Raw genomic sequence first — 24,544 nt, forward strand, 5'->3', positions numbered from 1 at the left:
TATACAGGCGGCAGCTGAGCCCGCTGGGAAGTGATCCTCAGGTGTTGCAAGGCATCGCTATCTCCAGATAGGGTCAGCAACAGGAATTCCCCCTAAGAGGACAGGCTGAAAGGACTCAGTATATTCACATAAAGCTATATGGGCTAGGGATGCTGCCGGTGGAACAGCAAATTCCAGATGACAAGAGGACATAGTATTAAGCTGAGCCTGGACAAGTTTAGGTTTGACATTAGGAGGAATTTCTTCACAGAAAGGGTGACTAGACATTGGAGTGAGCTGCCCTGGAAGACGGTGGAGTCACCGTCCTGGGGGTTGTTAAGGCGAGACTGGACGGGGTCTATTTGACAAGGCGCTGCTCGGTCACAGGTTGAGCTCGATGGTCTCAGAGGCGTTTCCCAACCTAATTGTTCCCGTGCTCCCGTAGCCCTGCAGGCGGGAGGGGGGCGGAGGGCCATCACCCCGCGGCGGGCCGTGCCCGGGGCGCTCGGGGCCGCGTGGGTGCCGCCCGCAGGGACACGGGCGGCACGGCGCCGGCAGTGCCGCTCCCGCCCGCAGGGGGCAGCGCCTCCCCGCGCTCCGCCGCTCCTGTCCCGGCTCCCAGCTCTGCCTGCCGAGGCACCGCCGGCGGGAACGGGTGCCGTGGGCAAGGAGGAGCCATCCTCGTCCCCGCGACAGATGTGCTCGGCCCGGCTATCGTCCCAGATAAACGAGGAACCCTGCTGCCACGCTGAGCTGGATGCAGCTCTCTGTGTCATTTCCGACCTGGATTTCAGTCCTGAGTCGCTGGCTTGCAGGAACTTAATTTTGAAGGCAGGCAGTATAATTAGCAGGGTGTGCCTACCTAGCCTGAGTAATTAACGAGTTCAGCCCCACCAAGTCTATTTCCTGGTGCTGTCGCTATTGCGTTTCTGGTCGTCACTTCTCACCTCAGTGCTCCCTGCCGGTCGTGGCTTTGTGGACTTGAATGGTCGGCACACCTTTCCTACCTGTGGCTGGTAGCCCGAGCTGTTTTCCCCCCACGTGAAAGTAGTTTGTGACCTAGAGAAATGAACTTATCAACTATCTCTACAACTTGTCAGCTTGAATTTCGTAAACCTGCAATGAGAACTTATTTTTGACTTGAGAAGCGTGTTGTTCATTACGGTATGTTTTGTGAGGAAAACTCTCAGACATTATTCGCACACCAGCTGTGAGAGGCGCTATAATCTGCATCAACCACAGTGAAAAAACATTGACCAGAAGCTTTGCTGGTGTTTGCAAGCGTGTGTCTCAGTATGAAGCTACGTCATGACTTAACAGGTGTGCAGCACCTAGAATACATCCCTATCTCTGTCTAAACTGTCCATGATACCAGGAGAATGATTCTGCAGTTGTACCCTGATACTGAACCTTTTTATGGACCTTGAATTAGAGCTGAGAGGCTATTAAATAGCAGTGTCTCATTGAGACTTGGATGGGATGTTACAGCTGTGAGACCCAGTGGCCACCTGGAGACCCAAAAGGGGAGATTGTCTGTCAAAAGGAGATTCCATTTGGAGTGGTTCTCATGTGAATGACAGGGACCCAATGTCCACTGAAGTCACCCTACAGACAAAGTAATTCCTTGCAGTGGGACACAGTTTGGGTCTGAGGAGCTGGATCAGTTCTGATACATTGTGACCAGTGTTGTTGCAAGAGGCGAGTGATAGACCAGCTATACCCTGACAGCTCACTCGGCGGGAATAAACAACCTGAAGGTCTTTGCATGTAGGCAACTGAGACGAAAGAAATTTATCTCTGTGACACTGGAGATGCATTACACAAAGAGGCAGTGGCACAAGACTTGAGGGACAAGTATAGAAGCTGAAACAGTTGATTCTGTAATACAAAGGGCTTCTGGTATCTGGTTTGGCATGCGCTACAGGGAAACAAGAGCTAGCAAAAGTCACACGGGCTGTGAGCCAGACACAAGCTCTCAGTTACAGGGCAAGAATCCTCATTTGCACACATACATATATGTGTATGTACAGATATATAGGGGGATACAACAAGTGGACAAATTGAGACTTACAGGCAGATTTCTGCAACCATTTGGGAAAATTGTATGAGATAAATACTGCTTCCCCATGGTAATGGAGAAATGTTGGGAATGTTTGTGTTCGTGCAGCTCATTTCTCACATGCTGTATGAGCAAGTAAATGTACCTGCCTTGCAGTTGGTATATAGAGGTGTGGTTTGTTTTCCCCGTGTGATTAAAGGTGTTCTGTGTGGATGGAAGGTGACTGGGTGTCCTTTGTTTCTACCAAAGCAGCTGAAACAGAATGACTGATGGTGTGTTTTTAAATAAAGGGGAAATGTTTCCATCACTAAGCATTGTTAAAATGAAATTACCTTCATATTCAGGACGCAGTTGGATTCCACAGTTAACCCTGCTTCAGTTTAGTGTCTCAGTAGGAGGGAACAAATATTACAGAAAAGACAATAAATTTTAGCATGCAGGAAATATTTTGCTCCAAGTGAATTACTTATCCCTGCACCACATTAGAATTATGATTAAGGTGCCCCTGTTATTTTTATATCTGATTTAACAGAGCCTACAAGGGCAGATAATTAAAAATCATCAGATTTTATGTTTTCATAGAGAAAGTAATCCTATAGTGAATAATTAATTTCTTTTAAAAGATAATAGTAAGTTAAGAGCAAAGAATTAAAGGTAGTATGGTCTTGATTTGTTACTAGAAATCCTATTGCAGATAACGTTGCGTAGAATCGAATAGAGTTTGAGGGAGGAAAAAGGCATATTTTGGACTATCTCTATCTGAGATTTTGCCCAATTTTGTATTGTGATAATGATTCATGGTCCAGAAAAGGCTTTTTTCTTCCTTTAAAAGGATTTTTTTTTCTGACAACTCCACCATGCATTATAGTGGTAGCATTTGTGTATACTTGTTGACTGAAATGCTCCAAGGGTAACAGTGTTTTAATGGCAACAATGTTATTGTTAAAGCAGCAAATTAAAAACTTAATTGAATCTGATTTTATTTACATGTATATCTCCTTACAAACTAGATGCCCACCTTTGAAGATGCTTTGAAGAAGAACTTCAAAGTTAAGTCTGTACTTTGTATTGAGATATGCATGCAAATAAAATCAGATTCTTCTTTCTGAAAACCCTCTTCAGTTAACATGAGATGGCAAGTCGGTTCTAAAGGCTTCCAAGACAGTGATGAAAGCACTGGGTTCTTTAGCTTCTATAATTAATTTCAGATGTATTTCACAGGTTGGCACCTTGTACTCATGGAATCCTGACATTGCTGTAGCAGCACCTTCCAGAAAAGAGCACGGTCTGGGACCTATCTGCTCATAGGAAGGAAAGTACTTATTGCTGGTTTGTGAGGAGCAGCATAACAAGGTGTATATGTATCTATCAGCCAGATAAATGTGCAGAACAATGCAGCAAAGTTGAAATTATACATATAACTAATTACCACTGGAGTAATATGGATGTAGAATTGTGTGGGTTAGACACATGTACTCTTTACAGATTGGTGACAGATATGTCCTCCAGAAATGTGACTGAAAATGTGTCAGCGTGTATACTTACACTGTATCTCTCTCCCCACACTATCATTATACTAAGTGAAGGAATATGATCATATATAAGATCATATAAATCATTAGATTTATGTGCTATTATTGATCAGTTTCCACATCTCTAGTATGAATAGTCCATTGAAATCAGTGCTGTTACACAAGAACAAGCAGTTTAAAACCTCTACCAGTACTGTGTGCTCATGAAGTGTTCTGATTGCAAAAAATCAATACTTGATTAGCTACCAAGACATTAAATACATGACCTGCTTATAAACTGAACAAATATTTTACCTGAATGTGGATGAAGAATAAAGGACCTCCTTGGGCCAGCAGTGTGGTAATTCAGGCAGCCAGGACACATAGTGACGAGGGAGGAAGGAGGGAGAACAGAAGGGACTTGCTGAATCCCTTGGAAAGCAGCAGTCATCCCAAGAACTAGGCCTCTAATGCCCAAATGTCCCTGGACAGCCCCACCTGTCCCCCACCCCACTGCCCAGGAGTCCAGGAGCCCCACTTCAGCCCAGCCTGGGGACTTCAATTCCTGCCTAAGCATCTCCAGCTCTCTCTTCAGCTCCTGCATGGACACCTGGAAAATGATTTTTAAAGAATGTTATGAATATATCCACTAGTTAGTCTGGATTTCACCTTCACAGTATCATGGAAGTAATAGTGGTTGGGAAGCACTTCTGGAGGTCGTAGCAACATGAGCTAACTCAGTTTGTAAGAGACATCATGAGGTCTGAGTCAAAGCAGGTCAACTGTGTGCATAGACCAGGTTCCCAGACTTTATCCAGCCCCTCTTGAAAATTTTCCAGGATGAAATCTGCACCAGTGTTCTCTAGCACAGCCTCCTCCTCAGAGCAGGGTTACTGCCACATCAGGCCAGCTCTGTCTTTGTCTGGCCAGGCCTTGAAACATTCAAAAACAGAGACTCTACAACCCCTGCAGACAATTTGTTTCAGTAGTGCATTACTATCCTGGTGAAGAAGCTTTTCTTTATACAATTTTTAGTTGTTTAAGAGCATGTTAATATTTTGGTGTGTTCAGTAGATATAGAAGCTATTGTACAATTACATTTACCTTCCTCTAAATATTTAAATATTTGTAATATGCATTAAGATCCCCAATGAAAAAGCACTTTAGAACTGTACTTTAGTTGTTTTAGCAATCCCACTACTCCAGGTGGAAAAGGAAGAAGTCTGTCATTGGTTCTGCCAGCACAACCAGTATTTCAGGTACAGTCCCAAACCTAATAACATTTTTCAGACTCTGTCAGGGATGTAAAACTAAGATTATCCATAAATGCGATGGTGGTTCCCTAGTGCTTAATGGGTTCTCCTTTAGAATTATTTCAAAATTGTTTCCATGGTTTTAGATGCTGGCATGTTGTAAAAAGAGTAGGGTTTTCTGAAGGATAAGGATGATGGCTGATTTCCATCTCACACCACTGTCTTGCTTGAACAATGCTTGTTTACATGTTAAAATACATTATAATAAAATAATTCCATCTACATTATAATCAAATAATTCAATTTCACTAATGTTATTGTAAAAAAACCTTTCCTACAGGACTCAACCCATTGATAGATATGAGAAAAGGGTGGGATAACATAGCACCACTCCTGCATGCATGTTCAGTAATTGACAACAATGAACTTCATATGAGGTTTTGAAATAAATTAAAATAAACCTTCAGCAAATTCTTCCCCCTTGGGCAGCCTGCTGAATTATTTTTGCAGGTAGTTACTGGGCTACTCGCTTTAAATAGAACAATATTTACAATCACTCTAAGATTATCATCATGGTATTTACAGAATTCTATGAAAATCAGCTAAAATGAACCCTTGTAAACCAAAATGGCGAGTAAATTCTAGAAACAAGACCAGATCAGAAAACATGTGACAAAAGGTTCTTCTTCTCTACAGCTGGGGATGTATTGTGCAAAGTATGGTTTCTGATGCATATTATAGAAGCAATACGTGGAAAGGATTGTTGGATTTTATTTAAGGTAAAATTGGTAACACCTGTTCTCAGCAGGCACCTGCTCTTTTCCACTTTGAAATATTGAATAATGTTTATGATTAATTTAATACAAGATAGAACATGTAGCTCATAGCACAAAGAACCAATGTGCATCCTTTGTTTTCTGTAGCCTGTTTTTTAAGCTGTTCAGTAATTTATCACAAGAAGACCATAATGGAACAAGACCTTGCAGGAAAAAAACCCAACAGCCTTAAGGTCACAATTGAAATTAAATCCTTGCTCAGTTTTTTTAATAGTTTGGCTAAGTGCCTACAAAAATGGGTTTATTTTCTTTGCTGGTGTTTACACTTCATGTCAGTAAGAAGAAACTACTATTCATATTGTGTCCATGAGATGCCACTGAACAGTATTACTACTACAGAGTAACCCAGGCATGCCAGGGAAGGCTGAGTAAATAACATTTAACTTTTCAAAGCAATTTCAGCCTCACCTCCACTATGTACAAACATAGGCTTGAGGACATAATCACCTGTATACACCTCTGAATGTCATGGGCAAGAATCCCAATGGTGTGAGACTCTGCACAAACTCAGGGAGTAAATAAACACAATTCCTATCACACAAACCGTAAACCAGATAGATACAACAAAAGAGGAAAAAGGAAATGTAGATTCCTGTAGATAACCTGTATCTACGTGATCCACTGTGTCAAAGGTTCTGCTGGCATCAAGGGCAATGATGAATTCATAGCTTACGGGAAAGAATTTGTAGGTGGTTTTTTTGGATGGATCATTTGGCTTAAAAGAAAACTGGTCAAACTCACAATTTTCTTTTTAAGCCACACAATACAAAACTATCTCAAATATGTGCCTTTTTTTTCTTCTTTCTTTCTTCCTTTTTTTTTTTTCCCTTCCCAGTGGTAAACTCCACATCCAAAATAATAAACCTCATTTGGAAACTTCAGCTCAGGAAAATCCAGTCATTTTTCCAAGTGAGATCTGTGAAAATTATGCCTTCAAGAACTGTGAAGGCAAGCAGCTAGGTTTCCTTTACTGAATGTGCTAAGAGTATGAAATACAGCTCTCATAGTTACAGTTATAGAAATAAACTTATATTCTAGAAATATAACTCAGATTATTATCTTTATATCACAGTAGGATTGTGAGTTATTTGCAGTCTGCAATTTTTCCTGGTCAGATTTGTAGTCGGCCTCGAGTAATTTCTCTGTGTTGTTTAAAAACTACAGCTTGGTGGTTTAGTACAAATACAACTGCTGCAATGTTTTAAGAGCATCGAGTGACTTTTTTTTCCAGGCTAGAAGATATGTTACTGAGAAGTTCCACTGACTAAATGTCTGTTCTCTAAAAGCAGACATTGGAAAGCATGTTTGTAATTTCAGCCTCCGTTTTGTTAGACATATACAAATGCAGAACTAAAAACAAACACAAATCCATTCCCTAAAGAGAATAAGTGTACACAGAAATATCTTTACAGAAAACTGTTTCCAAGCAATGCAGACACTAAATAGTATTCTAAAGTTTTCTTTTTAATATTATTTTACTCCAGTAAGTCTAATTAGCAAAGGAAAAATTAAGCATCTGAAGCATTTTCCTTTGCATTGGAAATGCTGAAGAGGAATAGCAGTTAGAGTTCTCAGCTCCAAACAGGACAACTGTGACAGTGGGCACCATACTGATGTAGGATAAAGAGGGCCTTTGGAGAAATCTGTTTAAGGCTTAAATATGAGCTTTTAAAATAAACCAGTGATGGAATACAGTGGGCATGTGAGCAGCATGGTTTGGCTGAAGGCAATTGTTTATAGACTAATAGTTAATTGTAGTATGGTACAGTAGATATTTGTGGGAAAAAATTCTATTTTAAGGCTTCCTTAAATTATTGGTAACAGAATAATGGGTTTAAATGATCCCTCCTTTTAAAGGGATATTAATAAGTTCCCCCCACCTATTTGGAAAGCATGGTAAAGAGTTACAGAGTTCAGTGGAAAACGACTGACTAAATGGCTTCAATGGATTGTGGATCACAATGATTGTGCTAGTATTCAAGACTGCAGTTGCAGCTGTCATTAAATGCAAAGCGCAGAAAAACTGACACAGCAAAGAGACAAATTGGAATCATTGTAACACTGTTTCTTTGGTTTTGTTTGGGTTTTATTTCTTTTTTTTTTTTCTGTGTATGTACAACTGGGGATTAAATATTCAAACTTCTGGAAAGAGACCGCAAGGGTGAGTCCTGGGAGGAAGCTAAATACAATCAATTATTTTTTTTTTCCTTCTAAAGAAGCTATTCCTGAAATACACTGAGATTCTTTACACTTTCTTCCACCTCATTTCTAAGAAAAACCAAACAGAACTTCTTTAGCTGGATTTCACTGTATTTCAAAGTTGATTCCTATGATATTAAGCAAAGCATAACGTGTTTTTTTCTTGAACTAAAGATTTATCTTGCTAGAAATTATTAAAACTGGGCATGTTCATAGTTCTCTAAGGAATGTGTACTCTGCCAAATCTGAAAACACTTGGAAGAGAAAGAAAATCTATCTTGCATACTGTGCTACAGTTTTTTATGAACAAGACACTGGTGCTTACCTCATACAGTTTGTTGGGTCCATGCAGTGAAATAAACACAGCTGCATTTATTACAGCGATTACATAAGCACATATTTGGTACTCCCAAACTTCTGGGAATATTCAAAGAGCAGTTAAAATCCTAATTTCCCTTACCCTCTCTGTTACTCTCAATTTATTTTATATTTAATGTAAGGCTTTAGTTTGTATAAGTTAGATATTTTAGTAGTAATGATTCTGCAACAACAGAGTCTAAATTATCTGTAATTTAGATCGTTTGCCCCAGTTGTAAAGACTGGTACTGCCATTGCATAGTTCATAGAAAATACAAAGGTGCCACTTGTCAGAGGTATTGCTTTGAGCAATCCTCGGCTCAGCTACTCCACGTAGCATAGACTTTACTGCTCAGTGTAATTTCTAGATAGCCATAATGCCATCCATCTTTCAAACAATTATTGTGGAATATTAAAATATTTTTTTCTACTTTATTGGCAATGTGCCAGTCTTTGAGACTGACTTTATATATAAACAAAACTACCAAGCTTTGCAGCACAAACACATTGTATTTGATCACAAACATCACCAGGTAGGTGAAATTGTGCAAAGGAAAATAAACAAGGCAGCCAGAGACCTTTAATGATCTACCACAGTGACAAAGTCTTCCCAAAAGAATATTTAGGAAGGAAAAAAAATTCTGGCATCATGCAAGTATTCAGAACATGAGTATGCTAAATATATTTAGGAAATAATTTGTCTTTTCTTTAATCTGAAAATTGAGAGGGGAGTTTAGACAGTGGTGGAGTCACAGATTTCTGCACACACACCCACTATAATTTCACCAGTGACTATTTCATCCGCAGTGGAGGTCCCAGGGACAAGTCATGCTCACTCACAAGGAAGAGAATGGGGAAAGATGTGCTGGTTGATAGAGGGTTTATCATGCCCTGCGTTTTTTCAGTGACCAAACTCTGCATTTTGTTTGTGAGGCAGAAGCTCAAAACTCATTCATGACTGACTGGCATACTATCCATTTGTGTTCATAACTGAAATGGAACAGCGTGGCATCTTTTGAAAACAAATGTTATACGTATAGTTTAAAGTACTTTGCTGTAGCTGTAGTCCCTGTTGGTAGGAAGCTAATACCTAAAGAGAAATTCAGTTCTGCTTTGGTGACCAGCACAGTCTGCATGTTTGGGATGCAATTAAGAGGCTTTTGTCCGTTGGATGTATTGTTTACCCTGAGTCCTGAGGCATTCCTTTGAGATGATAATCAGCTCTGTTAAAATAATACAATTTCATCTTGTTTGATGGAATGTTTTTTTCTAATTGTTTTAAAATTAGGTACAATATTTAGTTAGTGAATCAAAATGTAAACTGTGTAATTGCTTCAAAGGAGACCAAATATAATTAGAGAAGACATAAATGTGGTCAGTGTCCTAGATAAATAAAAATTATATACAGAACTTACACCAGCTTTCGACATGATCTGTTTTCATTAATGCTAAGAGCAGCAGCAAATTACTTTGGTCAGCATCTATGAAATTTCCATATGTTTATTCTGATTTTCAGTTGATAATTCCTACAGCCTTTGTTTTTCCAGATGAAGGTTTTCTTACACAAAAAATGACATCCGTATTCCTGTTGTACAGTCACTGGCTGTTTGCATACCTGTAGCTGTGTAACTCAGTAATAATGAATAGTTATACATGACTTAGATTAGATATAAGAAAGAATTTTTTCATGGTGAGGGTGCTGGGGCACTGGAACAAGTAGCCCAGAGAAGCTGTGAAAAACCTATCCCTTGAAGTGGTGAAGATCAGGGTGGGTGGGGCTTTGAGAAACCTGGTCTAGTGGAAAGTGTTTCCACTTTATCAATGAAAAAAATGTATCAGAAGTTTTTCTGCTATGGAAGAAGTGGAAGCACAGAATGTTCTTTGTTAGGAGACACAGAAATGCCTCAACCAAATGAAGAAAATTAGTACGGCAACTCTGAGAGTACTATTATTGACCCACTGAGATAATTTCTCAGCAACTTGGTTTCTCTTTGGGGAGGTATAGGCTGGGTTTCTTTCCATTTTCCAAGAATTGGAGTCTCAAAGGCAGGTTGTCTCTGAATTCCACACAACCATGATGACTGACAGTCTTTTTTTGTTCTGAAGGGGCTGTTATGCTATAGTTGTATTTTCCTAGGCCCTATGATCTCTTGCAAGTGTTTTTATTCACAGTCTCGAACTGCCTCCACTGTTCAGCTCCCCTGAGAATGACCCAACATACTCTGTGTCTCGAAGGGCAGAGTACATTTTCCTGCAATTTTTTTCATAGCATGTCAGCTGCCTCTTTTCATGCAGCAGAGCTGCAGCTCTTCTACACTGATGACTTCAGATGCTTGCAGAGCAAGCTTCAGATCATGCATCTGTGAGCAGGAATGGAAGGAAGGAAGCAGGGGTGGGAGGGCTCCTCTTTTAGAGGCAAAGAGCTGTTGCATGTTGTTGGTGTGCAGTTGAATCATATCCTTAGGCCATCACAACTACTGCTTCCTCCAGTGTCATTCCCACTGCAGTTTGATTGTTCCATTGCACCACTAGTAGCATGGCTTTTATCCAAAGACAACTCTGTATAGATAGAAGACTGAGAAAGGGTTGGAGAGGTTATAGGCAGGCTGAACACAGTGTGCTGACTCTCACACTTCTGTGGATAGGCAGAGCACTGTAGCACAGAAAAGCTCAGGCCAGCTAAGCAGAACAACCCATGGTCTAAACCACAAGCTGGGCAGACTCAAATAATAAGTTCCAGCTTAAAGTTAGTGAGAAAAGAGACAAATCACTGGGACTGGTGCAACAACTACTAACCTTTAAGAGAGTGCTCAAGAAAATACTGAACTCATCTACATTGAAAGTGTGAATACATCTACTCAGTTCTTTGAATAATGGGGATGAAGGTGTTGGAATTACACTACTGTCTTTGTTTAATGTTGACAATAACATGGTGAAGAAAATTAGAAAAATGTACTGCAGAATTAAACAGAAAATGCAGCTCAGTTCCAGGCTTCATGTAAGCATGTGATCCAGGGATATGCCAGACAAGGAGAGCTCGGAGTTCACAAAAGTTGGAAATTATTAATATTGAGGAAAACAGAACCTTGTAAGTAACCTGTGTCAGAGACAAACCTGTCATCGTCAGAGAAGTTCTGCTATTTGTTTTAAAAGAATATCCATAATATTCTTTTTCTGGACAAAGAAGGTCTTTTGGGCCATGCTGGATATTAACTCAAGCACACAAAAATATCAGTTCCTGATATTGGTAAGCTGGAAAAAAAGTAAGGCTTGAAAGTTCTGCTGCATAGTCAGGCAAAGGTGATCTGTGGCCTAATGCAGTAGTGTAGAAGTTTGGAGAAACTGAGCAAAGCAGCTGTAATTTTTTTTGCTGTAATTGATTTTATAATTTGATATTTATATAATGCACAAAAAGTATGTAGTCATGAGGGCACAGACTTTCTTTGGAATCATATCTACTCCCATTTGTTGTCTATCTTATGCAGGTTTCCTTGAAAAAGGTTTTCTACTAAGACAAATGACTACATGATGATTAAAAGAGCCCAGTGACCCAGTAAGACTGAAAGCATCCGCATACTTTTGGTTAACCAAGAAAGAATAAAATGTCAGAACGTTTCTTGCAGAATTGTCTCTGTTTTAAGCTTGCACCAAACTTCTACAGCTCAACAGCTAAAGTAAGTAAAAAATACATAAGCTGGCTAGGTGTAGAAGACATTGAGCTTACTTTCTCCACTACAAACAAGAGCTCATTGGAGCGGCTCTGACCAAGAAATGTCCTCGTCCATCCCTACAAGTTACACTGTTGTCATTTCTGTGTATCCATTTTGGTTGGGTTTTCCTAGCCTACAGAGGCAAAGAGCTTCAATCTGTGGGATAAAATACAATGGATGAGCTTGGTGATCCCAGCTGACTACATCTAAACTACCCTCTTGGCACGAAAGTACAATTTCAGGAAGAGCTGCCTGATGTTACATGGTTGGCCTGTGACTTTTGTACTACTGCTCACCACTTGCTTTGGAGAGCCCAAAAGGATTGCAGAAGCAAGCTGAGGGAAGAGAGTGTTCACTCTGCAGTGGGTGATGAGTAAGTCCCACAAGAATTTTCTTCTATTTCTTGAAGTAGAACATGAAAGTTATTAGGTCTTTAAATTGGTAATTTAACTTGACACTTAAAATGCCGAAGGATGAAAACTACAATTCAGACATAATGAACTTTCCAGTGTACTTGAACTTTGATTAAAAGTGTAATAAATATTGGCTTGAAATATTTAGTGGAGTCTCTGTTGTCCTTTTGTCTACCTTTCTCCTTTGTCTCTCATTTTTCTATGCTCTGTTCCTCTTCTGAGAGCATCTCCCACTCCTGACTGAGGGTCAGGAGACTCAGAATGTGGGGTCACAGCTCTGCCGGCATAGTAGCTGTGCAAGTGGAAGTGACTGCTGCCCACTGAGGTCACAGACCTCCTTCTCCAGTGGATGCAGCTACATGGAAAGCAACCTCTTGCTCCCACCAGTTACACAATTGCCAAAAAACTGCACTGTGTGAGCAGGTGGGGCCATGATGAGCTCACCCAAGGACAGGGATGGCTCCCCCGAGGGCAGTGCCCTGCCACCGGGGCAGTCACTTCCAGCCAGTGGTGCCTGCCTTGACTCAGTGTTCCCCTGGGCCTGCAAGAGATTTTAAAAAGTCAGGAGCATCCTCACAGCTCTGCCAGAAAAGGAAACATTTTCCAGTTTTAACCTCTGGAAACAGACAATGTGCATGGCTACCTGAGGGAGATGGGGTGTCCCTAAGAAAATCTGTACTTCTGCTGAATTTAGAAATTTAAAATGCTTCCTTTTCAGCATGATGAATACTTTAAATCCCCAACTCTGTGAGTATTTAAGCTTCATTTTCTTTCCTATGTCCCTTCCTTTAGCACAGAAGGAAACAAACTTCACTGGTTTCAGTTAATATTTCTTCACATTTCGGTCATTCAATATTTACATTTTTTTATGCTTGTTTTCTTTTCTGAGTGTTCCATGTGGTAACAACCCATCCCAGAAAAACAGACCATATAAATTAATGAGGAAAAAAAAAGTATCATTCTGGAATAAACACAGAGACTCTGAATATTTCAAGAACACCATTGCATTTAAAATTCAGATTTATTTCTTAACTTGGTTTAACTGGCAGTCCTAAAAACACCTTATTTTATGATACATTATTCCCACCAGAAATATTCAAGCTGTCAATAGAGTTTATTTTAGTTTGCAAAAATAAGAACCAGTGAAATAGGTAAAGTAGACTTCACTGGCAGTGAAATCCCATTCACTCATAGTAGCTAAGACTTTTTACTGCATTTAGATGTTGTCTAAAGCTTTGATTTCTGGCTGTTACTCTCCCTGTGCTCAGATCTGTTCTAAGTGCCTTTTCCTGCTTACAGATAAGAACACGCAAAAAATATTTGTAACATCAGGATGTAATCCACTTTTGCAGAAAAAAAAAAAATTAGACTGGTAAAGGTACCTTTTTGAAAGTACTAAAAATTAGTAATTTCCAATCAAACAAACACACAGCCTTATGATATCTACCCTAGCAGATGTGTTGCTGTAGATTTTCTTCTGCTGACACCTGAACTAACCTCTTTGCTCACTTTCTTCCTACAGTGTTTTATATTGAAGTCCACCTCATTGGTGGTACTCCTGTAGTTTAAACAAAACATACAAAGAATCACTCCTCCCCATTCAAACATGCTAGTGATGCATGTTTGAATGCATTTGGATGCAGTTTTTATCAAACAACTACTCCAAACAAACATGTCTAAAAATTAATGAAGACATTATGTCCCAAAATAAAACCAGGAGAGTTCAATATGACAAAATGACTGCTTCCCATCCTCTGATAATCAATCCTGACAGCTTCCCCATGGCAAAACTAATTCTTTGGATTCCTTATGTGCTTAAACCCCTGATTAAACACCATTTTGCCTGTTTGCACCCTGTTCCTCTCACCAGTTTCTATAAATATTGCACATGTGCGCTCAGTGGTACTGTCTGTAACACAAAACCAGTGGGAGCATTCCAAGTTGCAAGGTTTTCCATGGGTAACCTGTTTGGACAGAGGTGTTAAGAAAGGAGGCTTTGTTCTTTATTTTTTAAACACTAGATGGCATTGCTTCCTCCCCCCCGCCCCCCGGGGAAAACTTGACGATGAAATTCACCTTGATTAATGTAAGAGAAGAATTAGTGGCTTGCTATGACTATCACCCTTACAAGCCTTTCCTGTAAATCTTAACTCTCGAGTGTGCCACCAAGCCTTTGGTTCGTATTCCTCTGTCTGCAGCCCCCATACTTATCCATGCACCAAGGAATTTCTGAAGCACTACTGGTGGAATGGTTTCCTTCAGGTTATGAACGCTAAAGCTACGAATGATACATACTATGATGCAGAATATTTTGTTACATAAACTGTGTGTCCTCAAGATGCTAATGAAGGTGGATACTTCCCTGGACCCTTCCTCCTCCAGCTGATTCTCTTTCTTTCATCACATATATTCACGAGCTACAGCAGGAGCCAGAACAAGCTATGAGGCAGGAAGGAACTATACAACCACTTTTCCCCAGGGCCCTTTCCCACAAGAAGAGAGGGATTGGGTTCCTCTCTTTATCTTATAGCAGGAGCCAGAGCCAGTAGGGCATTGTCCAATTAAAATTAAATAGCAGCTGTTGACAGTTGCTTGTGGGCTAAATTGGTTCTGTGGGGAATAGCTCATTAGAGCCGTCATCTCCATGAAGAGCTGATTGTGTCCTGAGCGCGGGGGCTTCTAAGGCTGGAACCTGCCTTCGCTCCACACCAGCATTACGTGCAACGTTTGGTGCTGCCACACTCGGTGTCACGGGCCAGACTTTTCTTCTCCTACCTTAGTGTAAATCGTTCTAAAAATTAACCACAGAGAACGCGCCGTTCCCAGACAGGCTGCTCTTCTTTCCGTGCCTTGGAGCAGCACCTCTGGCCTGACCGGCGGCGCGGCAGGGGAAAGGCTGAGGCGAGACGTGCTCCCTCTCTTGCTTGGCCCCTTTCGCCGAGCAGAGGAGGCCGGACTGGCTGGCTTCTCCCTGGGGAGTCCCGCTGGACCGAGCAGCTACCTTGGCTACCCGGGAAGGGTGAGGCTCCAGTTCGGGGAGCCACAGGTAGGCGGCGGCCTCCTGCTTTTCCCAGGTTCGTGGAGGTTTTTTTCCCCCCTCCCTTTCCTCCTCCTCTTTTTTCAGCTCTCGCTTTCCGGGTTGGGAGTTTGGTGCGTTCAGAAAAGTGCCTGCAACGGCGCGGGGTTCCCCAGGTGGAGCTGGTCCGGGCTTTCTCTCCCCTCCTCCTCTGGCTGGCTTTCCTCCTTTGTGGCCGCATCCAGGGCGCTTCAGTCCCCCTCCCACGCTTCCTCTTTCCCTCCCTCCCCGCCTCATCCTCACTTCGGGGAGAGAAAGCCGGGCTCTTTCCTGTCTCCTGGCCGTCCCGGGCTCTCACCGCGCCCGCCGTGCGGCGGTGCTGCGCCCCGCTCCGCTCCCCCTCCTCTCCCTTCCCCTCCCATCCCCTCCCTCCTCCCGGGGCCGCTCCCGCCTCCGGGGGCCACTCCCGCACATGGGCGCCGCGCGGGGCTCCCCCTGCGCCCAGGCGGCGGCGGCGGCGGCTCCCCCCCAGCCCCGCAGCGCCTAGCCCGGCCGCTCTCCCTCCCGCCCCGATTCATTTGTTGTTGTGCTGTTCTCCTTCCCTCCCTCCCTCTCCGCTCTCTGAACTTTTGTCACTGCTGCGCGGATGCAGACTTTTCGCGCCGGGGACGCCTAGCTCTCCCCGCCACCCCTGCCGCTGCCGTGCCCCGCGCTGCTCCCCGTCCCCGGCCGCGATGCCGTTCCCCCTGCGGACCCTGGAGCCGCTGAAGCTGTGCAGGTTGGAAGAGGCCGGCGGGGATGGCGCGGAGCGGGGCGGCCCGGCTCCCGGGGACCACGCCGGGACGGCGGAGGGGGGCGGCTGGCGCCGCCGCGGCGCGGTGCCGCTCTTCGGGACGCTGGAGCAGGTCAGCTCGTACGCGCTGGTGTCGCTGCTGATGCAGCTCTCCGACCTCTCCCGCTGCGCCGGCGACATCTTCGGCGGGATCCTCAGCGAGGCGGACTCCCTGTGCCACCGCAACGCCCGGCTCCAGCGCCGCCTGGGCGCCCTGGAGGAGCTCCTCGCCCGCCTCGACCACCGCAAAGTCAAGATCCGTGAGTACCACCCTTGCCCAGCGCTGCGAGCTCGTCCGGGACGGTGGCGGGGCGGCTCGGGGAGCGGGAGGACCGGCGAGAGGGCGGCCGCCCGGTGGCGGAGCTGTTGGCGCGGCAGGCTGGACTCTAGTTTGTGATTTATTTGAAAATAGAAAGCAAAGAGGGACACCTAAGCATCCCCGTCTCTCTTTTCCCGCGCTCGGGGGCGGCGGCCGCTCGTCCCGGGCCCCGCCGGTGCCCAGGGGCTGTAGCGCGGCGCTGCTCATCGCCCTCCGGGACACCCCGGCCCCGGCTCCGTCCCGTGGCTCCGGCCCTGGATGTCGCCGGCCCGTGCCGGAGGGCGGTGTCACCGTGCGGGACTGGCGGCTCGGTGTTGCCCCAGTGCTTCTGGCGGCCGAGCCCTCGCCCAGCGGGGAGAACGTGTCCGCGGGGCGGGCAGCGGGCTGGCCGGGGGCGGGGGGCCGCCGCACCGGGAGCTGGGAGCGCTGCGATCCCGGGGGAGTTTGTTTATATGCTTATGCCGGGTTTGCGCTAGACTTGGGATCAGCCGAGCTTCTGACAGTTCAGCCCACATGCCTGATTAATTCTTTTGTACGTGCATGGGAAGACCGCAGTAAATAGAAACCTGGATGTATTTTGCAGCTGGTTTTGTGTCTCTCGGTTCTCTCGAGCTTCTGCTCTTTGTGCAGAGTTGATCTCAAACTTTGAAATTTCAACTTCATACGGAGCCCAGGCAGCAAGATGCAGATTCGGCCTCGGATTCCTAAGTAGTGGCAGCATTGGAAGGCTGTTCTTAAGTTTTTTCAGAACCTGTAGGGTGGCCCTTAGAAGTGACTAATTGTACACCTACACAGAGCTATAGGAAAAGGTGGTTTGGGTTTTTTTCCTGAGCTTAGTCCAACTTTGGAGAAAGGATCCAGTAAAAATTGAATCTGGTATGTGAAGATTTGTTTATGTGTGACCAAGCTCCCCACAGACAGTGTGGGAGATGGCTTGCAACATCAGCTTAGCTTTCTCAATGTGCTGGAAACATTCAGGAACCCAAAGAATTGTGTTGCAACTTTTGTGGCAGCTATATAAGGTGTAAGCCCAGCCTAAATAGAGTTGTTGCTCAGAGACCACTGACAGTTTTCTTCTGACTGGAAGTAGAAAGCTTGCTTTCCACATGGTGCACTTATGAGCAAAATTGATAAGGAAATAAACTAATTGATAATTTCAGAAATAAGATTTAAATGGTATGAATCCTGTATGGATAACTTACCTGTTTCATTGCAGAAGTATTCCTTCTGGTTTTTCGTGATTTCTGTGGGGGAGGGCACCTTCATGATCCATACCAAACTTTGTGGTCTTTAAGTGTGAGGCTAAAGTTTTGTGTTAACCAGCTTTACTTTTTTAGGTGCTTTGTAACTGAATGATAAACGGAAGGACCATTTCTTCCTCACCAAGACAAGTATAACCTTTTCTGCCAATGTCATTGTGTTAATCAAGCGTGGCATGGTGCTGTCACACTTGAAATGCAAGTGTGTTATTACTGGGGATACCTGCAGTATAGTGGTATATTAAATTGATTGCCTGATAGGAAGCAATATTTATTTATCTCAATTTAAATAGAATGCTAACAATTACCGTATACTGATGCAATGTATATAAAGGCAAGGGTGAAATAAGGCTTCTGCTGCACTGTGCAAGCCCTGAAATTCTAGGTGCCAGACTCTTAGTGATTGTATGCTTTCTCAGTCACCCTTCTGCACAAATTATATATTCATGTCTTTGTTGTTGTTGTTATAACTCAGTTTTTTGGGCTAAGCCTGTTATTGCTTTTAATTTGATGGTCTTTGCTCTTGTGATTGTGATGCCCAAAACAGGATGCAGTCCTCATGTTTGGCTTTCTCTGTTTGGTTTTAAATTCTTTGCTGGGTGTCATGTCTTCTCTTCATTCAGTTGGAATCTCATTGCTGCTGCTGCTATATTCACTTTTCAAAGATCTCATTCATTTAAGTCTAAGAGAATTAATGATTATTTAGCTCTAATTTTTTTTTTTTTTTTGGTGTTTTGGTTGTGGTTTGTTGGTTGGGGGTTTTTGTTTTGTTTGTAAAGGAAGCTTATTTACTTATTCAGTCACTAGGAATTGATGTGTAGGCTGAGCATATTGACATGAAGCTGCATATAAAGCTATGACAATTCCCACAAGCTCTCTAGGTACTGCAATCTGGTCAAGGAGATCAGTTAGGATGCTCAGTTGCATTCAGAGTCATGAACATCTCTGTAATACAAACCGTCAAGACTTGTCTGCAAATTTAACCCTGTTCCTGTCATTAAAGGGAACTATATGGAAAACAAAGAAAATGGTTTAGTAATGCTATCTTTGTCTGGGAAAAACAGCAAGGGGAATTTTTCCTTTTATTTTTTGAAGCCTCATGGAGAAAACTGTTTGCTGGTGCAGAATGTAAGAACAAAAAGGATTGTATAATTGCTTTCCCATTTACTAGGCTTTTACTAATCATAAACCTTTTGAGATATTGTAAACTACTGCACTTTTTGTGGTGCACAGGTACACACACAGGTGCAGCATGACATTGTGTCAGATGACTTAAGTAATTTGCTCTTGCATTCAGGATGAGGGGATAGGACACTGTACACCTGCTTTTCAAATCACGGGTAATTTCTACTTGAATAAATGGCTTTTGTTCTCTTTGTGGGGCCCAGACAATAATTTCCTCTTGTAACTGAAGGTCCCAGAACAACTTTTGCGATCCCAGCATGATGTTGTATGGGAAGGACCAGAAGGGGACTAGAAAACTTCAAATCTGGGTTGCAACCACTTTTTGGGATGTAGCTGCAGACTGGCAGCTGGTAGAACATATGCTGTGTGTGTCCATGGTGCTTGGGAAAGTACATACTTTGAAATTGTGGGTTTGGGTTTGTTTTTTTTTTTATTTTTGTACTATCATAATTTTGTTTCAAAGTAAAGTTTGCATGCAGTACCCTTCAGATAAGAGGAGTCCATCAGTGTTTGTTCTTCGCTGAGCATGGGCAGGCGTGTGAGGGAGGAAAAGCAGGCAGAACAAAGCTCTTTGTCTTCAGTCACTCTCTGCAGTCATTGACTGTGCTTGCTGGTCTGTCTGTACAGTGTGTCCTTGTATGTGTGTAGGATCCATATGCTCCTAGGTCTAGATATTAGAGTAGAAATAGGTAAATGTGTCTCAGATGATCTCTGATGTTTCTCTTTGGTTACTTACTCACCGGTATTCTGTAGTGAATGCATTAGTTCAAGGACATCCATTCACTACTCCACATGGGAGAGAACACTCTGATGTGGCAAACTGGTTAAGGATGTGCTGTAGTGCAGCAGGTGCTATGTCTTTGCAACCCTTGCTAGGGATAAACTTCCCCATGTCCGGAGTTCAGCCATGCCCTTCAGCTGGGAGGTCTCCTTTCCAAGGGTTTTGTACTGGTGTGCCGCATGTACTCGGACAGTTTAATTTCATGTCTGCTTCAGCACTTTGAAGGTAGCTTTGAAGGTATGCAGTCTTGGTGATGGCTGAGTTTTCAGATTCACTAGAATGACTGAGTTTTCAGATTCACTAGAGTGACTGTGCTTTCTCTGGTTTGTTTTAGCTCTCTTTAACTTTTTGTTTACAGTGGTAGAGAAGTTTCGCGCTCTATCCCCCCAGCTGAGAAAATTGTTCTTGACTTGATTTCAGTACAATGCTATTTTTAAGGCCAGTCAGTAAAATGGTTTCCTGACATGTATTTGAGCTTTGCATAATGAGCAGGGTGTTGTGCCACAAGAAGGGACATCAAAATATGATGAGACATGGCCTTATGGGCTGGTGACTGGTTTATAACTCATGGTGATGGGAGGCACTAATGGCTCAAGGTGGCTTATAAAATTCAAGAGTAGTATGCAGTACTTGTGACCTTAGTTCAGCTGCACTAGTCACATCTAGAGAATTAATTAGATTCAGTACATTTTCAAACAGTCTTTCATCAGGTTTTCATTAAGCTTATGTGTGTTGCTGTTTTGCATGGTGTTTTGTCATATGTTTCCAGCATCCAGCTGCCATAATGTGTTTTACACCACGGGACTTGCCTAACAGCTTTTTATTTTTTAGCAGTGTGCATCTGTAGCTGTGACCTAGCATCAGGTGATGTAGTTTTTCATCACTTTTGGTTCTCAAATGTTAGGGTTGGTGAAGACAAGTGACTCTTTGAAGTGATCAGAGCTCGTCAAAAGGCATATGATGGCTGCAGAGAAATCTTGCATGAATTACAAGGCCAGCTCTTGGGAAATGCTGTGGGGCCTTAAACAGTCATTGTTTTTGTAGGGCATGAAGAAGGACATTTTTTCCATTAATATTTGTCTTCTGCTGTCTGCTGTTATTTATGCAAAAAATATTATTGCTATTTTTTTCTGTAAATCCCTATGGTTTGACAGACTGGAAGGCTGTTCCTTCCATCCTCTCTGCTATTTTTTTAAAGTCTTTCTGAAGAGGTGATTTGAGAGAGATGCTGGGAGGTTAACATAATGACAACTTCTGGTTCAGTGTCTCCACTAGCAGGATGGGGTTTGGCCAGTTGCACCTCCTGTTTTAACAAGAAGCTGATTTTGTGGGAGGGAGAAAATGCTACCTCTTAATTAGTGTTGCTTAAAATCCTTCAGTGTTTGATTTTAAAGACACAGCACAATAATTTGATTTTGGTGCACAATGTCTATACATATGTATGTTTTTTGTTGGTTTTTTTTTTTTTTTCCCCTCCAAGTTTAAGGACATACATATGTATGTTTTTTGTTGGTTTTTTTTTTTTTTCCCTCCAAGTTTAAGGACTTTAGTGCAAGAGAGCTGGGGGCATGGGGAGTATAGCTTTTTATTTGTCTGCATGATGGAAGGACAATCCAGTTTACACTTCATCTCCTGCTATTTTGTTTAGTAAGTATTTTCCACTCTTTGTGTGCAAGGCAGTACTGGAGCACATTTCCTGCTTTAGCTGAACAGGAAGCTTTATTCAGCTTATTCCTAGGGAAACCCCTCCTCCATCCCAAGCCACCAAAAGTGAGCATTATTTGAGACAGTATCAGCAGTAGGCAGGAGATGAAGGGGCTGGCTGGCTTTCTATAGTTTCTGGTGTGAGGACAGAGAATACAAGATATTCATCATCCTGCATCAATAAGAAGAATCCTTCTTCAGAAAAAGGTTTAGGGATAAAAAAAAGTCAAACAACACACGCCCCCACAAAAGAAAACAAAACACACCACAACCAAAATCCCCAAACTAACCACCAAAACCACAGTGTGCTCATGAGAAACCTTTGGTGGGAAAAGACAGGCTTTTAGGTGAAGAACTCTATTCTAGAAGTACTTGGGAGCTACAATTCATCCATGATTACATATGCTTGAGATGACTGAACTGTGGTACTTCTCTCTGTTGCTGTGCAATACGAAGATTCAACAGCAAAGTTCAACCATGTTAAACAGTTAATTCCTAAGTTCCCCCGGGAAAGAAAAGAAGAAATTTTCTCTTTAACCCTGTTGTAATTATTCAGTTTGCTGCTCAGAAGCAATATAACTCTTGTTTTATTTAGCTAGTGCAAGACTAATTATCTGTGGAGATTCAACCTGATTCAAAGGAGATTTCATTTGAAATAAGCAGGAAGAAAGTCTGAGTTAGAAAAAGATTTCCCATGGGGATGGTGGGCCAAGTCGTTGTCCTGCTGAGTGGCAGTGCTCCAGCTGAATTCAGTTTGATGAGGGTTTGGCTTGCTGCTCTGAACACAGTTGACACTCTTTGGCTGAAATGTAGAGCTGCTTTGTACATGTTTCAGAACCTATTATACACCACCTACGAACATTTATTTCCGTGGAACTTATGAGTGGCTTGATCATTCAGGAAAACAGTGTTTAGGAGAGGTAGTTAATGAATTAAACATACTTGTATTTAGTTGTTTTCAATTAGGATCTATTCTGAAGGTTGCAAGATATTTTAGGATGCACTAAAATGTCCTCAGAAGTTTCTCTTCCTATTAGTATTGGCACAGTCCCATCCTGAGTGCAAGCTAGTAATCTTGGTCTTGTGGGCTCCTCTCTAAGCTAATATGAATCTCCTGCAGAAGAATAATTTTTTGGATGAGTCTATTAACAAACGTAGAACAACACAGTGGAGAGCCACTGAAATTCCTCAAACCCTCTATCCTAGAATTTAAACCAGCCTCTAATCAACAGAATGTGGGATCAGGCTTGCAAGGGGGGTTGGGAGCAGCTTATCCCACACATGCTTAGTGTTCCCTGCATCTTCCACTGAAGTGTTTGGTGCTGGCTGCCCTCAGCCATGGGGTACTTCATTTAATGTTGCCCAGGCCAGATTCATTGTGGTAATTCCTGGCCTTTTCCTGTGTTTCTGGGTGAAGGAGCAGCAATTTCCCTTTCCTTGTCTTCCTTTTTTTTCGCCTACACGCTCAAATAAATGATAAAATAAATGATGGCATGTTCTTTGCTTCCTGTTATCCGGGGCACTAGTGCAGCAGAAACAGAAAGGGGATTGAGAAACAGAAGGATTTAAAAGACACACATCGAGAGCTTGGCAATTATGCAAAGCCCCAGTTTCTTTTGTAGTCCTAAACCAGCTATCAGCAGGCGAGATCAAAGCTGTCCACCCTAACAGTTAACAAGATCAATTAAACATGCTAATTAAATGTTGTTCTTGGCTGTAGGTTGGATAGGAAACCTGCTGGTTGGATGGCAGTCTCCAGAGAGCCTGGATGTCATGCAATTTAAGAGACTAGAAAAAATATTTTGCTACCTGTGGGTTTAGCACAGATTAATGTGGGTGGACTTTGCAAGTTGTTTGTACTTATATCCTACCATATTTTAGTTGGGCAGGGCTGCTTCTGGCTTCAGGCTGTCATGGGTTTTTTCTCTTTGTCAATTGTAAATTATGGTGGTTTAAGTTAGGCTGGTTTTATTTATTTATTTATTGGCCTCTTGTCCTTTAATCAGCATTGTGCATATGAGATTTCCTTGCCCTTCATGAAGTAGGAGTAGTTAGGATAGAAATGTTTAAGGTCCAATGAATGTGAGTGCTTCAGGCACTCTGCAGTCTGCAGGCAGGGTAGTTACTCCTGCACAGAGAGGCAGAGCCAAGTAATTGCTTTGCTATCACTCTTCTGGATAGTTACCCTGTTGAAGCCACTGGACTACACAGGTTTTTAGGTTAAGACCTGATTATATTTTTTTATTTCCTTCTTATTATTTTCTCCTCCTCATTTTCTTTAGTAGTTTTGACTCCTCGCTCAGCCCAGGTGTGCTCTGAGCTGCCTCTCCCTGTTCTGAGTTGTGACAGTCCCAGTGTCTGCTCTGCACCCATGTCACTTGTTAAAACCCAGCATTTCACCTTCCTCAAACACAACACCCTCTGCAGGCCTGACAGTCGGCTGGGTTAGTGAGGAAGGAGGTGAGGAGATAGGAGGCAGAGACAGGGAAGGGTGAGATTTGATGGAGCTTGTGGCTTTCTCCCGACAGCCCCTCTCACCCCTCTATTTCATAACCCCTTGGTGTTAGCCCCAGTGTAAGGTCTTCCTGCCTGTTGATGTGGCACAGTGGGTAGCACCATAATAACTGAGTTGCCCCTTTCTTCATTTCCATTGCTTCCCTTCCAAACATGTCCATTGCTCTGCTCTAGGAGTATAAAGCAAGTGTAAAACCATTTACACCGTTACAGTGATGGAAGTGAGAATGTCAAGGTATTATTTGAAATAAAAAATCCTCAAAGGAACTGACTTTAATGTGTGTCTGTGGCTGAGTTCTTACAACTTTCCAACTTAGAGGACATTTTAATGTTTCAGTAAGTTTAATTTCCCTAATGTGAGCAGCAGCTCTGTTTTAATTTGAAATTTGACACCATGATAACAAGTAGATCTGTTAATTTAGTTGATTGGATGTTCCTTTTACTGTAATCAGGCTGTAGCCTAGCTAACCGAATTTTGATTAATCTAAGATTGTAATTTTTTAATTAACTTAGCTCCTACTTTTCAGAGATTAGGACTAAAACAGCTGCCTCCTGAAGTATGTTGGAACTATGGATGCTCTCTGAAGAACTGCAGCACTTCATTTTTTTCTGCTAGA

The 24,544-nt window shown here is 42.7% G+C and overlaps 1 protein-coding gene across 1 annotated transcript in view; it reads left to right on the forward strand.

Moving 5' to 3' along the window:
- The first annotated feature begins 16,067 nt into the window (after positions 1-16,067).
- The window catches only part of NHSL1 (NHS like 1), a 177,048-nt gene continuing 168,571 nt past the window's right edge, over positions 16,068-24,544 (forward strand). The window contains exon 1 of the mRNA XM_041470099.1: positions 16,068-16,425. Within this exon, the coding sequence (XP_041326033.1) occupies positions 16,068-16,425 (358 nt within the window). The remainder of the gene's footprint in view (positions 16,426-24,544) is intronic.

The sequence above is a fragment of the Pyrgilauda ruficollis genome, unplaced genomic scaffold (assembly GCF_017590135.1).
Source record: "Pyrgilauda ruficollis isolate IOZ18807 unplaced genomic scaffold, ASM1759013v1 scaffold24, whole genome shotgun sequence".
NCBI lineage: Eukaryota > Metazoa > Chordata > Aves > Passeriformes > Passeridae > Pyrgilauda > Pyrgilauda ruficollis.